General features: G+C 37.2%; 1 protein-coding gene across 1 annotated transcript; it reads right to left on the reverse strand.

The window, feature by feature from the left end:
- Positions 1 to 766: 766 nt before the first annotated feature.
- Positions 767 to 12,906, reverse strand: LOC147856759 (uncharacterized). Its single transcript, XM_087328544.1, has 11 exons — positions 12,414 to 12,906; positions 11,091 to 11,401; positions 10,909 to 10,989; positions 9,931 to 10,050; positions 7,214 to 7,421; positions 7,028 to 7,116; positions 5,560 to 6,833; positions 3,716 to 3,966; positions 2,471 to 2,561; positions 1,985 to 2,227; positions 767 to 1,641 (listed from the first exon to the last, which is right to left on the reverse strand). The coding sequence occupies exons 2-11, from the start codon at positions 11,191 to 11,193 to the stop codon at positions 832 to 834; spliced, it is 3,270 nt and encodes a 1,089-aa protein (XP_087184670.1). The 5' UTR covers positions 11,194 to 11,401; positions 12,414 to 12,906; the 3' UTR covers positions 767 to 831.
- Positions 12,907 to 14,674: the final 1,768 nt, after the last annotated feature.

Genomic DNA, 14,674 nt, shown 5'->3' on the forward strand with positions numbered 1-14,674 from the left:
GTAATTGTGGAATATGTTATCTTAAAATCACATAGGAATATAATGGCCTTTCAAACACTCCGAAATAAATTTCACACATCACAAGGATATGGCATATTTGCCAATCAATATTGGCATTGCCTTGTCTAGTCTTCCTTGCCCTAGGGTTGGTGGTTGAGGAACCATGGAAAGATTGGTGTTTTGGTACTGAAAAATCAATATTATTTGTGGTGCACACTAATGATGTGTGCCATAAGTTGGTTAAGGATAGAGCTTGGTTAGCAAATAAGGTTTTGGATACCTAGCACATTACTTTGACGTGTAAAATGGTGACATGTGTGGCATTCTTGCTTATTACACATGAATAAATATGTACACCCTCACTTGTTCAATAGGTCAAAGGATGTATTGATCCATCATGAACCTTTACCTTTTGTTTGAATTGACAAGTCAAATCTTACATTCTTGCTTGAGCTTATTAGGCCAAACAATTCTATCTCAATTCGCAAGATTGTCTAGCAAAGACTAGAAGATCGTGTGCTCAACCTAGAAAATCTATAGTGGCATCGAGTAAATCAGAACATGAAGTAAGATTTGAACCAAAGTTCATAAGTTAATTTAAACTTGGTAATAGGCCTAATACAAGAAAAAAAAAGAAAGGTGATGATATATTGATGTCCATGGACAAACATGACATGATGGGAGGTGGTGAGGAAAACACAGCAAATTGGTTTCATACATTACCTACATATAAACAAAAGAATAATGCATTCACTTAAGGATAATCACCTACACGTAGATATTGCCATTATAATTAAATAAAACAAACGGGTGACAATTTCACCCAAAAACTCAACAAGTAGACCAATCAGAGTCATATCCATGACACACTGAAGGGTTAGGAATATCGAGTTTTTTTGGTGAATGTGATATCATTTCATTCGTTGAAGAGACAAGAACATTGGAATTTCTTGGTGAATGGGATTTCATTTCTTTCGTAGAAGGGTTAGGAGCATCAGATTTCCTTGGTGAATGTGATTTAGTTTCTTTAAACGGCCCCTGAGATTGATTTTCCTCCTCGTTTTCACAAGCCTTGGTGAAGCCATGCACGTTTCTTAGATCCATAATGGTTGAGGTTAGTGCAGGATTTGTATTGACTTTTACTCTGTTACCATACAATCCCATCACTCTATCTCTACATGAGCTTTTACCATCATTGTCTTGGACATCATATGATGAATGAGTTGCATCATTCTTCGGTTCATGTTTGAAATGTCTTCCATCTTGAATTTGTTTACTGACGAGGTCAAACATATTTAAAAATTGTTGTAAGGTCTTAAACAAATCAAGTTGTCGCTGTGGCTGGTCATCACCATTCTCTCCAAAATATTCACATACATTTTTGAGCTTCATTAGGCTTGTATCCAGAAGCTCTTTGAGCTCAACAACATTACAGAAGCATTCCTCGTAGAATGGAACCAATGAGTCAAGAAACCGAGAACGGAACACCGACAGGTCAGTGACATCATCTCTTGCAAAGTCTATTTCCTGATTTGTTAGTTTTAACCCAACTTCCAACTCTTGGATACTTGCAATAATATTTTCAAGCTTCAAATTGGATGCAGTTTTTATAGTTTTCAGCTCATCTCTAAGGTAGAGAATCTGCATCATAAAGAGTATATTATATACATACACTTGTGAAAAGAAAAGAAAGGCAAACAGTCCACATGAACGCAGCTTCAAACAACTCTAGGAAAATTTTTCCATTTGAAAGACTAGTTTTGAAGATTAAAACAACTGCACAAAAAGTGATGACAAAAGAAAAAAAATCAAAGAAATTAAAAGAAAACCCAATTGCGAAAAGAACAAAGAAAAACAAACAAGCATGCATCTGAACAAAGAAGTATACTGAAGTAAGTTATTGGTTTAAAACTTTGCAAAATTATGAATGTGTGCAAAGGAGGACGCAAAAAGAATCAAAATCAATGTACAGAACATTTCATACCTGCCCATCCACCTTCAGAAGCTCTGCTACAACAAAATGCAGAAGTGACATCTGCTTATTAGATCCTTTAACTTCCACCAGTTTTAGTAATGAATCTAACTTGAAGCCTTTTGCATCTCCTTTACTAGTATCACCATTCAGGTAGTTTCCAACCGCCAAAACTGCCTCTAGAATCTTAACAAACTTCCTACTACCTTTAAGCTCGTCACAACCATACTGTAACTGCAGTAGCTCTTTCTTTACCTGGAAATGAAAGAGATATAGAAGAATGAATGCAAGTAAATGTATTTTCTCTCAAAGGCAGCAACTCATTGCCGGAAATAGTTCTAGTCTACATTGGTACTCAATGTTGTCAACATATTTCTTGGCAAGCCCTTAATAAAGCCTACACTAAACTCATTATTCCAAAGCTTAAGGAAATGCAGTCACTCTACTTTATTTTGCACCAATCTAAAGAAAATTACATTAAAAGAAATCATGACATACTTGGTTGATGGAATTGCTGCTTTGAGTCATGAAGTGAAGAACTCGTATTCGTTTCTCCACCCGTGGGATAAGCATAATCTCCAAGTAATATCTATTAGTAAGACGAAATTGACAGCACAGAAAACAAATTATGTCATGCAAACATTATTGCACTAATGATTTTAAAAGAAGTAAAAGTTTCAGTTTCAAGATTCACCCCTTCTCCAAGTGCCAAGTTAAATATTCGCCCTTTTCGAAGGGCCCATCCCAATGCTAACTATCACAGAATTGCACCTGCCTGAAAACTGATAAGGTCAAATCCTTTTTCACTACTGATATAGATTGAATGTGTTCTGTTTTACCATTCTTGTCATTTGCATCATCTATTGATTATCTACAGATTTCACTAACATATAACCTTCTTCACTTAGGCCTTCCTAAAATCCTAACTCTGCACAGTTCAACTTCTCAAACTAATATGCACTATAAACCAGTGTGGATGCATAACACCAAGGGAATATTTGAAGAGTTGTAATTTCCACCAGCTGCAAGTAAAGCTTGCCATCTTTTATTAATTTCCTGGAAGAAACAGTGTGTGTATCCCACGGCCACTGCAGGGTGGCCATGAGCTCATGCCAAATCGCCAGCAATACATGTGTAATAGACTCAGCATTCTGGCAAAGGGCATGGACTCCTCCAGATACACCATAACATGATGGTGGAAATGATAGATAATATATTATAACATGAATCATCATTTTATATTGTAAGAGGGCAACATATCCATGCTGCCTCAAGAATATCTTGAAGCTATCAACATCAAGGCCGGGGAGGCTGTAAGGAATCCCCCTAATCAGATAGGTGAACATCTGGCCTATGCTACTAGTACAAGTTCCTATCAAAGAAAACCAAGCCTATGTAGTCATTGAAAGTCTTTGTGTTGAGTTTCATGCTGAATAGTATACCATGGAACAGCACTAACAGGATCTTTTCACGAAGGCCTCGCAACATGTGGTGTACAACATCATGCCTAGTGGAACCTGGTTGACCACCGCCACTCTTATCCAGCAAGGACACATTAGCAGTGATGAACAAGTTTTTGATTTGATTTTACATACAATCGGAAGATTTAGTGATTAAAAACATTGAAATGACTAGAAAATCTAGTAATTTAAGCAGAATACCTATTCACCAAAAAGAAGCTTTTACTTACACAATTTTAATGAATACAAGAGGCCATGTGTTATTAATTTATAAGGTTCTCACTTTTCTACTTCAGCCAATTGCTGTGGATCACCATTGAATTCTTTCAGCAGACATATATCCTCCTTTGTCGGCAAAGTACGCATGAGTACATGAAGTGTCTCACTTGTCAAAACTCGTTGATCAATTTCATTCAATGCTTTGCAAAGATCAGAGAAGGGTCTACGCAAGCTGGACAATTGAATGCTTACATTATGTGCTCTCTTTGTGTCAATAACATGAATGCCTTGAGGTCTCTTCTTCATTAATATGGTCTGATACAAATTTGAAAGAATCTCCAATAGTTTATTTATATACATATATAGATAAATAAATACAGAAGAAAATATATACAAAAGTATATTTAAATATATATGTATATATCATTCCAAAACGTTAATGTTAAGTGTGAATGTGTCATGTCCATACAAATATATTCAGGTTGGATAACATAGCCAGATAGTAAGGGACAGCAATGCAGTAGTCCTTATTAACAAAAGGGGGACAATGTAGGTGATTCTGGATAGACAATGTTCACCATATCATCCAGCAAAAGTCCATTAAAAGACTGGTATAAAAGTATGACCATTGAATGACTGCTATACGATTCTGTAGTCTAGTAAATGGGAAGTTGTTGAAATGTATGTCATTTTGGTTGTAAATGTAGCAAGAGAAAATCTACCATGTATTAGCTTGTATGCAAAATTTCAACAATTCCATTGCGATAATATTGATAGATGGTCATTGGTAATTAATTCAACCAAGAAAAAATAATAACAGCCCACCAAATATGAGTATCCACTTTATAAGTACAAATTACAATGTTCTCAAAAGCACAGCTTGATCTAGTCAAACCAATTTTCATAAAGGTATTATTGTAGGAGGACAACAATTAAGGCTTCATGGCAGCAATTACTGAACGTATGTATTTCTCTTAGGACTCCTTACTCTTCATGTGTTCAACACTTGGTTGTCTCATGGCAAAAAGTGCTCTGCTCCATCTCAAAGGATTTTGAAGTTTGTTGGAGCATGGAAATTATTACACATCCCCCCCAATTATGGGGTTAGCTAGCAACAACTACAAAAATATATTGCATTGATGCAAGGTCCTTTACCTTTACAAACAGAAGAGCAACCATGGATTAATTGGTGTTTATTGGGTAAGACAACATTTTTACAAGTCACTACTAATATCTTGCATCATTGCTCCATTGAGTCTCTTCGATGGCTATCATCTAAGGCTGAACAAGAATGGAAAATAAATAACTTTGATCATGGATGGTGGCAGATCTTAAAACATAATTAATATTCTAAATTGTCACTTGTAGCAAAGGTCTTCATTTGGAGAGTTTTGATTTTGGGATTAACTCTAAAGCAACATGGACTAGCAACAAACTTGGAGACTATGTATTTGTTGTTCAAACTTCTAGACACAATAATAGGCCTGGCTTACTAAATAGAAGTTACAAGTGAAAGTATTTTTGTACTCCCAGCGTAATATAAAATAAGACTGCCATAACTAGGTCTCAACAATCATATATGAATTAGCCATCTCTTGGTTGAAAAGTCAAGATCTTCTTAAGTATTGTTTGATTTATTGTCGACATGTCAATATCAAACCTCAAGACAATAATAGGTCTAGCCTCCTGAATAGAGGGTTCAAGTGAAAGAATTTTTCTATTCATCGTGAAAAGACTGGCATGTAATGTAAAATAAGGGTGCCATAGCTAGGACTGAACAGTCATAAATGAATCCTTTGTCTTTGGTTGAAAAGCCAAGACCCTCCTAAGTATTGTTTGGTTTACTATTCACATGTCAGTACCAAAATCGATTCAATTTAAAGTGGGATTGAAGCTGAGCTCTTCTACCTTTCCAGCTTCTGCATTTGGAGTTGAGGTGTTTGCAGAAAATAGCATTTCAAGCTGTTTGAAATCCATGCAGCTATTCGCTGACTCAACAGCTGCTTCCTTCCAAACCGTTTTCTGTGTTAATGGCACACTTATCTTGCTCCAACTCAGCTGCTTCATTTTAGCTTTTTTAGCATCTGCTGGATTCTCTTCCAGATTGGCATCTGATTCCTTTATACTGTCATTCCTCTTTGGCATTGCATGAGGTGGAGCTCGTGGCGGTGGTGTTATTGGTGACTTCAAGACAGCTTTTAATGGTAATGGTGGTGGTGGTGGCGGCGGCGGCGGTACTCGTGGCGGTGGTGGAGGTGGTGGAGGAGGTGGTGGTGTGCATAGATATGTCGAAGGCGGTGGAGGTGGAGGTGAATGAGAGGAGACACAAGCATTGCTAGGCTGCAAGTTAGCAGTAGGTGTACTCTGCAGTAGTAAGGGATGTAAATGTGGATCTGATAAAAGCTGTGCTGTAGGTGGAGAAGTGACAAGGGGAACAGTTTGCACTATCAACGATTTGACGGGCGGTGACGGTGAAAGGGGAGGTGATGGCAATGTTAGTGGCAATGGGCATATTGGTGTTTGTAAAGATTGATTCCCATGACCTTTCTGTTGAGCTTCACCATGTGATGCAGCTGAACCACCATTTTTGCCACTATCTATGCTGGTAAAAACAGAATATTTTTTATCAAGCAAAAGAATCCTCCTTTTACATAATATATTCCTGATATTTTTCTTTAGTCTAAGATTAAATGTAGGTCCACTTTTCAAATTGTTCTTGCAATTCTGGTTCAAGTATCTCCTTTCATTTTCCAATGACAGGAACTTGTGAATATCTGCATTGAAAATCTTACGGTGCAATGGAATTATATTCATATGCTCCATGTCAGATGATGACAAGCCAACTGTCCTTTCATCCCTCATCAACCTAATGTTCAGGTAGCTCTGGGTGGAGATCACTTTATTTTTAAGATGAGAATTAGAGCTCTTTAAACTTCGTATAATCTGTGTATTTGGAGTGTTTTCAGAACCTGCATTCTCACTGCATCTGTTTCCATGCCATAGTCTGCCAATTTTAAATCTTTTGATGCTCTTGTGACATTTCAGCCTTGTCTGTATCAACTTTCTTTGGCACGTAAAGAAATTTATAGACGGCTCGCAGCTTCTACATATAGAATCATCTTTCTCTCTTAGTTGATTGTTCTGGATCTCGCGAAGTAATCCATGCCTCTTTGATTTTAAACCTATTTATTCCACAACTATAGGTAGATAAATATGCATGTTATTGTGGAGAAACACATGCAAAATTTAATACATGCCACATGTAATTGTTGGGGATGAAAAGGGAGAATTATGCAATTGTGATCAAGTTTTTGGCATGAATCCACTAAATTCTTTACATATGCACTGTGGACAAAGCCTTACGCTCTCTACTCACAGGAGGGTTGATCACTCTCAAATAAATATCTCCACTGTTTGACAAAGAATATTAGAAGGCGAGTAGAAGCTTCTTCCATTGTCAGCCATCTATAGAAAGATTGAAGAAATATCGTGTCAGTTAATGTAAATTGTACTGGATGATCCATGATCTGATATTTATTTACTCTTGATTTGATTAAATTACCTGTGAAAAACATCATAACATCTTTCTTTATTTAAAATTAAAGGCCCAATTAATGACCCTAGCCTCAAAACATGTGCCCAATCATTACCAAACGATGACAGCTTAAATAACAGAAAAGAAAGATCCTTCAGGATTCTATAGTTGCGCTCTGGTAAACTGTTCAACAGCATCCGTATAACATATCGCTGAGAATCAAAATTTCTGTTTTCTGTAAATGGAATTCAATACATGAACAATACTATGAGCAATAGTCATATATATATATTATAAACTCACCATAGCATTGTTGTTGAATATTTTCAAGAAAAAATAGAAGCATACAAATAAAGAAAGAGAAAGACACATCAACATCTTTTAAGAGGCCAAAATGGCCTATAAGACCAAACAAGAGATTACATCTTAAAGTGGTGTCTCATCTTTGAAAACAAAACAAAAATAAACATAACTACACAAAAGACTACATAGAAATAAAATTAAGATGTGACTCAAAACGTTCTTCATCTATAAATGTAGAATTCTTAAGCTAGATAAATTGTATTGTTTGTCTTGGAAAGATCTCTAGTATAGATCTACCTAGAATGAGAGGTCTCCAAAGTGAAGAAAGCACCTACAGTGCCCAAAGATAATGGCCTTTATCTATTGGTGACAAGGGAGGTGAGATCGTGGTCGATGAGGCTAGGGCTTACATGCATGACTAATTGCTATTCTCTTTGTGTAGTCTTTAATTGACTTGCCGCATGAGTAGGAGAGATGGGACTATAGAAAGTTGTGATTGTTGTTTGTTGATGAGCTTGTGGCTGTGTTGTCCTTCAATAACTTCTCCCTATGTCTCTTGTGTTCTAGCAAGAAAAGCCCTAAGCATTTTTAACTCTCGTAGAGTTGGAGTATGCGGAAGCATAGCGCGTGCGTGAGAGTGGGTGTATGAGCAAGAAAAGGAATCAGAGAAAATAACCAGAACTATTAAAATACACATTAGGGGGATGACAACTTATGCATTGAAGAGAAAACTATATTAATCAACTAACGATCATCAAAGAATATCAGATATCAGATATTCTTATGACAAAATCGTACTCGGGTGGATATCTTGATTAAATTCCACCAAACACATTTAATGTGGCAGTCTCTTGAGTACTTGCACATAAAACCCCCTTGGCCCATTGGATTTAGTTGATGATCTTTAGTTTATTAATGTCGTTTTTTCTTCAGCGCATAAGTTGTCATCCCCCTAATGTGTATTTTATTATTTCTGGTTATTTTCTCTGATTCCTTCTCTTGCTCACACCCCCACTCTCACACACACACTGCGCTTCCGCATATCCCAACTCTAAGAGAGTTAGATTCTTTAGAAAAATGTCCAATACTCCATCCAAATTCATTAAATTCACAAACTTGTTAAAGCCAGACAAATCTGCTAATAATTGCTTGAAGATCGAGGAAAAGTTTTAAAAATCATTAAGCTAGTAATCATGTGTACATAATGTGCATGGGAAACACCAGTAGAAGGCACAATTTGCATTTCAACGTGCAATGTTTGTTAATCATTTTCATCAGCTCATTTGTGACAACATCACCGAATCAAATAATTAGACTACTAACAGTCTACCATTAAAATTATAAGCTGACATTAAGAAATGTTATTCAGAGCAATATCTGCTCAATAAAACTGAATTGGCATATTCTAAAGACATCCATTGTAGTCTGGTGCAGGATGAAAAGTTTCTCCAAAACAAGGATAGTGCAATCAGATGGCCTTGATTTGTTTCTGTGGCTGGTGTCTAGGTGGGCACTGTCATTGTGCACGGCACAATGATGACACCTTTGGGTTGTAAATGGACTTGCCCCCTCTAGCTAAGCTCCAAGTTGTAACGAATCATCTGCATCATAGTTGTACCAGAGTGTGCCCCCTCTAGCTAAGCTAGTGTGGTTTATTCTTGCTAAAGAGATATATGTGTGTGTTTACCAGTCTTGCCGACAAGAAAATCGTGATCTTGTGCAGCTACAAGTAGTAACTCATCATCTGCAATTTGAATATAGGAAGAGTAATGAGTATAAAGCCACATGGCAATGTGGGTGTACTGTCCAGTTGTCATATGGAGCATCTGCATAGTTGTACCAAATCTTATGTGAAGCAATGGGGGGCTTATGCAGATTTTCTTTGACCATCTTCCATGCGCTTTTACTTTCTTTGCCAAGAACAGGTTATATATTTATTCTTCAAGTCTAGCTAGCTTGGTTATATATTTATTCAAGTCTACCTAGCTATGTTTCCCTCACAAGTTGCCTAAACACCACTCTCAGCATCATGAACCCAAGGCCACTTTTTTCTTGAATTTGTTCTGTGTGTTACAAACTTCATTATCCTACAAATATATTTTGTGAGACTTTGTCATGTGTGGTGTTGTAACCAAATCTGGATTGTGGAAAGACATACACTGCTACCAAATGCAGAACTTCTGCAATTTTCAATTGGTAAGCATAGGTTCAATTTGAGTATCTTGTGATATTTGATTATATGGCACATAAAATATTAAATGAGCTTTCTTGTTCTCATTTTCTTAAAATGTTGAGCAGAAATTTCGTTATTCCTTGATGTCTCAATATATATAAAGAATAGACATCATCAAAACCAAAGACAAGTTCCAATCTTCTTACAAAAAGGCATTGCATGCAGACATTCATAGAGTAATATAGGATATGAAAAGATAAAGGAGTACCTGCTATTGTCATAAAATATTGATAAAGAGAACTTGTAAACAGAGACCCATTTAACTTCTTAAGATGCGTAAGTACTATATTTGCTATGGCATATGGGCATATGGTAACTTTCAATGAACCTGAAAGAAGTGCAGAATCAATAAGCACACAAAAGCAAGAAAGAGATACACAAATGCTTCTTAAGAGGCTGAGATGGCCTATGAGACTGAACAAGATATTACATCAGAAACTATTGTCTCATCTTTGAGAGCAATAAGTCAACATAAATATAAGTACATTAGAAAGGCTGCCTTAGGTATCAAATATTCCTGCCAGCTAAGAATGAATATGAACGAGCTTAGATGGACTGAAACTTCAGTCTTCAAAAGATCTCTAGCATGAGCTGACAAGATAGAGAGGTCTCTAAAGAGACAAAAGTACCATTGGTAACAGGTAAAGATTTGTCAATAATTATGGTGATGAACCCATAGTTTAGATGGATGTAACTGACCTGCACCACAAATTACTTTTGCCCAATATAATATAACCCCTTTAGAATGTCATGGTCAAGAACCTACTTTATTAGCCCTCGATTGACCTGCAGAATGGGAGGGAGAGTGATGCTGCTAAAGAAGGTTGGTCCAGTTTTCATTTAACAACTTCTCTCTATGTCTCTTGGTTATTAGAGATAACAGTCCCAAGCATCATTGTTCTTTGTATTCCATTAACTTGAGAAGAGGACAAAACCTTGTGTGAAGAGGTGGTGGTATTTCCCAAGTTATTTCATAGGACACAATACAATGTCAAACATAGTGTTCCTTGGATTCCCCAACCCGATCGCATGATAGTTAGATGTGTTCCTCCATAGATCACGTCTTCAAAAAGACCAAAGAAACCTATGAGAGCAAACCTTTCATCCATTTAATCCTTAAAGGAATATTGTAAAAGAGGGAGAGAGAGAGAGAGAGAGAGAGAGAGAGAAAGAGAGAGAATCATACGCTCATTCCTAGTTTCTAGCCATGTCTTCGCAATCACAATATCTTCTTTACAAGAATGAACTAAAAACAATCCATCACAATCTGAATATCACAAAAGAACACTTTAATGTTAGACGTGTTTGCCCAAACAAACATGTTTAAGCATTCCAGTTACTCATTAACCTCAACTCTAGAAGTATTACCAGTTGAAAGGAGAACTTTTATAGCTTTTTCTAGTATCAAAACACTTTGTTCTCCCAGCATCAGACAATCAGTCCCATTTAATCTCTTGTTAGTTATGAACATTTTGAAATAGTATACATATTTTCACGTAGCGCTAACTGGATTCATATACTTCTAGTAGTACATGATACTGATAAAGCACGTTGGATGCTCTTGAAGTGGAAAAGACATCTTGCAATTTCACTGTAGTATGATGCAGAGTTGAACAATATGATGTTACAGCATTTTCTACTCAAATGAATAGTTGAATGGCAGCATAAGATCTGAAACCCTGTCAATGATAATCATGTCAAATTACTAGCTCTATGATTAAGAGGATTCAGGGTTTAAGAAGATTCTTATTTGAACTACAATGCTCCACCAGGAATCAGGTTTCAAAGAAAAGTGGGCTGAAATTAGAATGTCCATGAATACAAAAGATGGAAAGAATATTCTCTGGCTTCACAATTTTATGATCTTTAGAGAGCCTTCCTTTGCTAAAATATTCCCTTCCAATCCTCATTACAGCATTATGTACCAGATTCATACAAACTACTCATCAATAACCTGGCATACTATCAAGATCCCAACAAAAAATAAGGTATTGGATATCAACGTCTCGATGTCTTCCCAATGTTACGGTTCCTTGTATGATTATGCTCTCAAGGTTTCTTCAAGAATATATTGAACAACGCTTTAAGGAAAGACGAGAGAAATGATGAGGAAAAGCAGAGCATGCAGCAAAGAAAACATATAACCAGTCCAAAGAATTTACATTGCTAGAAAGCTAACGTCTTTTAGAGGGCTCAAGTGATTCAGTTATGACTTTATAAATATTTCTATTACTGAAAGGGCAATACACGCCAAAGGTATAATAATTATATCAGAATTCTAACTGATATCTGGAAATGGGAAGGTTCTATGCCCTTCTCTTTCCATATATCAACTCCTACGAGGGAAATTTGTGTTACACCAATGTATTGAGAACATGTCTCGGATACCTGACATATTATCAACCTAACTCTAAAAGTCATTGTATGCTTAAAATGAGGTTATCTTGATCACTTGAAACCTGGAAAGCTTCATCATCTTTAATGCTATCCACAATCAAACAAAGAACACAGAGACAACAATCAAGACGATGTGACTATATCGTCAATCCAATTACAAGATCAATCATGCGAGGCTCACCTTATATCAAGAACCTATTTCCATTAAATCTGCTATTAATCTGCTCTAAATAATAACAATAAGGTAAACGTGACTAAATCTATTCACATCAAGATAAAAAGCATGAGACTCACCTGATGCCAAATCATGTAAGAACCTTGAATTCGATGAAAAGAACACCACATTTCCGTCCATTGATAAGTCCTTCCAAGAAGGTGTACATGCTAAATGTTGTCCATACGGATCTTTGCAATTGTGAATATCTTTCTAGATTGTAGCAAGAATTCCATTTCTATCTCATTGTTATGACCATCTTTCTCTGTTGCACCGTGAAAGAATTTCCATCTTGTAACGACGCATACCTTCCTGTTATCGACATGATCATTGTAAGAATGAGTATCTTTCTACCATGTAACGATGGATATCTTTCTATCCCGTATGCATGGAGGTATCTGTCAATCTGGTAACCATCAATACTTGCCTACCTCGTCGCCATGAATACCTGTTTATGTTGAACCATGAACAAGATCTTGCTGGAACATCATCACCCTCACAATACCCCTTACCATATGTATATGGCGAGCAATCTCTGCAGGCGATGGCAAACTCTTTGCAAATCAACGACATTGTTCATGTTATGTTAGCTTACACGCCCATGCATACACATACACATGTACATATATACATACATACATACATACATACATACATACATACATACATCGACGTGTCTATTCTACATCAAATCATAAAGAGGGTTGGCGAGGGAATCGCGGCCACAGACGGTGCAGGTCGCTTAGAGGAAGGCACGTGCGATCTTCACCGTCAGATTTCGATAAGGAAGAACACACGAGAAAAAAAGTTCTGCAAAGGTCGCCCAACCCTGTTAGAGATCGCCTAACCGTAGGTAAGTTTATATTAAGTTGGTCGCCCAACCATATATTTTTAAAACGGTTGGGTGACTTGTTTAAGCAAGTCGCCCAACCGCAGGTAAGTTTATATTGAGTTGGTCACCCAACCAACTCAATATAAGATGCAGGTCGCCCACCCGATGACTATAAAAGCCTAAAACCTGTCATTATCTCTCATTTTTTCAAACGAGATTGACAGGGTTTTTTTGCCATGAAAGAAAACTATCGTCAAGCGGCCTACGATTGACATAAGTGGCAATCAATCTCCTCCATCACTATTCCCAAGTATGTTCTAAACCCTATTACATCACTTTTTCTGATTTTTTTTACATGTGGTAGGAATTGTTGAGGGATTAGGGTTTGGAATAGTTGAGGGATTTTTTTACATGTGCTCATTTGCAGCTGACAATCTTGCATGTTGATGTATGTGTTCATTTGTAATTGTGTACTTTCCATCTGCATTTGCTTAATGGAGAGTTGTGTCCAAGGGTCTTGTAACATCTACACTCTTTTACCTTTAGATTTTCATTCTTATCTCTTCAGATCATCCAAATCTACCACTACTTCGTAGAAGATGCCAGTCCCATGTAAAACCAATTTTATGATGGATAAGACAAGATTTGCTAAAATTTCACTGAAGGAAAGAATATAAACCAGAGTGAGAGTGATGTAAGAATATTGTAGAGAGAGAATATCGAGATAAGATGACAAGATTCCAAATACATTTACTTCCCGCATTTTGTACTGGGATATGGTGATGGAAATAATCGAACTTTCCAAACTTCACCTCTTGGCCACAACCAAGGAAAACACACGAATCGTTGTTGCAGAAAATGGGAAATGCAATGGACACACGATTTATCGTGGAAAACCCTGTACGGGAAAAAACCACGGGAGTACAAGACTCCGAACCAAAACTATGCACAGAGAAGTATACAATGGCGAGCTGCAAGGCGACGACCTTGAGCTCGCTGTCCTCGCCACAGGCGGCGGAAATACACAGAGGCGTCGACCTCTTCCTCTCTCACGCTCTATCTCTCTCACGGCTGCTCTACCTTCACTCCTCTTGAGTGGAAAAACAGAAAAATAAGTAGCAACATTAAAACTGTTTGCCCTAAGTCATATTTATACACATATGACTTTGGGGCTATTTACAACTATAGCCTCAAGGGCCCTTAGCAAACATATTCACGGATATGTCCCCGCATCCGGATCTCTCTCCGGGTACATTCGTCATCCGGCTCCGAAGCCGGGGTCTTCATCATCCGGTTCCGAAACCGAAACCGGGCTCGTCGGCATTCATCTCCGACATCCGACCATCCCATCCGAAGGGACCGTAATCCCAATATATGGGGGCCTTCTCATTTTAGCATGATATAATGTGAAGGTTTATATGAGTGAGGGACTAATTTGAAGCATATTATGGAAATATCTAGGTTACCCCACTCATTCATGCATACAGGATTCTCTAAAGAGAAATTCAA

Source organism: Azolla caroliniana, unplaced genomic scaffold, assembly GCF_043228905.1.
Source record: "Azolla caroliniana isolate FFs.n. ecotype wild unplaced genomic scaffold, voAzoCaro1.0.p SCAF_12, whole genome shotgun sequence".
Lineage (NCBI taxonomy): Eukaryota > Viridiplantae > Streptophyta > Polypodiopsida > Salviniales > Salviniaceae > Azolla > Azolla caroliniana.

Excerpts from the sequence above, each read along its gene's own strand:
- LOC147856759 (XM_087328544.1), bottom strand. The coding sequence starts at position 11,193 with ATGTTCATAACTAACAAGAGATTAAATGGGACTGATTGTCTGATGCTG. Across the intron at positions 7,117-7,213 it reads TGTTATGATGTTTTTCACAG|ATGGCTGACAATGGAAGAAG; the intron begins GTAATTTAATCA and ends ATCTTTCTATAG. Across the intron at positions 2,228-2,470 it reads GCAGCAATTCCATCAACCAA|GTAAAGAAAGAGCTACTGCA; the intron begins GTATGTCATGAT and ends TTTCATTTCCAG.